Source organism: Salvia miltiorrhiza, chromosome 3 (assembly GCF_028751815.1).
Source record: "Salvia miltiorrhiza cultivar Shanhuang (shh) chromosome 3, IMPLAD_Smil_shh, whole genome shotgun sequence".
Classification (NCBI taxonomy): Eukaryota; Viridiplantae; Streptophyta; class Magnoliopsida; order Lamiales; family Lamiaceae; genus Salvia; species Salvia miltiorrhiza.
Genome location: NC_080389.1, coordinates 27410364 through 27412046, shown reverse-complemented (window position 1 = coordinate 27412046; position 1683 = coordinate 27410364). Strand labels below are relative to the sequence as shown.

The 1683-nt window shown below is 41.8% G+C and overlaps 1 protein-coding gene across 1 annotated transcript; it reads right to left on the bottom strand.

The window, feature by feature from the left end:
* Positions 1 to 523: 523 nt before the first annotated feature.
* LOC131013985 (zinc finger A20 and AN1 domain-containing stress-associated protein 5-like) lies at positions 524 to 1477 on the bottom strand. Its single transcript, XM_057941926.1, has one exon. It carries the CDS (start codon positions 1185 to 1187, stop codon positions 753 to 755), a length of 435 nt encoding a protein of 144 aa, XP_057797909.1. The 5' UTR covers positions 1188 to 1477; the 3' UTR covers positions 524 to 752.
* Positions 1478 to 1683: the final 206 nt, after the last annotated feature.

Here is a 1683-nt window from a genome sequence, read left to right as displayed (position 1 = left end):
GTATTTTCCTTTTACAAGATGTGAATTTACTCTCAAGGATCCTGAATTCCACGCAGCCTCTCATTGCGTACATGCTACTCAACTACCATTAAAACAAATCGGCTTCCTACCTTGCACAACCACCTCTTACATGTCTACTACGTAAAACTTTGTTTGATGGCACTTGAATTACTCTTCGGTCACAATAAAAGTTCCAAAATATTTAACGGAATATAGGCAGTAAAAATGAGAGAAACATGTTATTAGGGATTTTTTATTTTAATATTTTATATTCTCCGAATTTTAATTAAAGGCTTAGTGTTTAATACGCAAATAGTGACATATCTATCAACGGTTGATAGTTTGATTTAGATTAAAAAATATTAAGCTCGTCGGCATTATTGAAGCAATATGAAGGGCATCCGCATTTGGGTAAAGAATTGAACCACTAGCATATGTTTTAATTGTGGACCACACAAATGCAGCCGACCCATTGAATTTTGTGCATCTGCGTACCTCACCTGCCAACCAAGCAACCCAAATAAAAAAATAATATTACCTTTAATGTAATATTAAAATATTAATTATAATTTATAATGTGCGTTACAAGAATTTCCACAGCCATTTATGAGATAATAATTAAGTAATCAAAATGACAACAATACCCCCGATCCCCGACCAAATTTACAAGAAACAAACCACACGCCTCCTCCCTCATCCTTGCCGCCTCCCGGTCGAAACGACACCGTTTCACCACCTAACTCAAAACTAGGTCAAACTTTGAGAAGCTTCGCCGCTCTGATGACCGGATTTTCCTTGGCGATCGCATCTCGGCCGGCCGCTTTGTAGTCGTAGCTGCAGTCGTGCCGATCTGAGTACCTGTGCTCGGAGCAGAACACGTCGCCGCATTTGCACCGGAAACCCATCAACCCGATCCGCTTTCTGCAGCCCGACCCGGAGCAACGGGTCACCTCTTTTTCTCTAGGTCTCTTCAGCGCCCCTCGGATCTGCAGATCGGGCCTCTCCGGAGCCGCCGCGGATCCGGTTCTCCGGTCGGACGCGCTCGGGAGGTCCGGATCTGAGCTCTCGGGCAGTCTGGCGGCGGGGAGATGCGGCGGAGGTGCGGCCATCGTCTGCGGCGGGCTGCATATTGGTAGGTTTTCTGGGACCTTCAGCTCGGTTTCTTCTTTGTCTCTCTTTTGGGCCATAATCAGCCTTTGGCTTTGTTGTACAAAATTAGAGACGAGAGAGAGAGAGAAGGAGGCGTTCCTTGGTTTGTAGATAGAGGCAGAAAAATATGTGAAATGAGTGGAAAATGTTGAATTGGATTTTGCGAAAGGGAAAAGGGAAATGAATTGGAATTGGGGAATCTGTGGGTTATATTTAAGATTTGGGATAAAATATGGGGCGAGTATTTTGAGGAGTTGGAATATCGGAACGCGTTGATATGGGCATCAAGAGTTTGTGCCATGTTTAATGACATTCTTGCCCTCTTCTCCTTTATTGTTTTTCCTCCCGTCTTTTATAAGGACTTGGAAATGCAATTTAATTGGTCAGCTGTTTCTTTTTTAATTACTCAATCTCACTATTATTATCTTATTCAATTCAATACGATTTTTAAAAATTACATCTTATAAGTTTTTGAAACATCTTATAAGCTCCAGTAACTTATAAACTCTTTAAAATAAGCTTAGTCAAACACTC

Bases quoted from the DNA above. Each gene is read 5' to 3' on its own strand.
- LOC131013985 (XM_057941926.1), bottom strand. From the start codon at position 1,187: ATGGCCCAAAAGAGAGACAAAGAAGAAACCGAGCTGAAGGTCCCAGAA.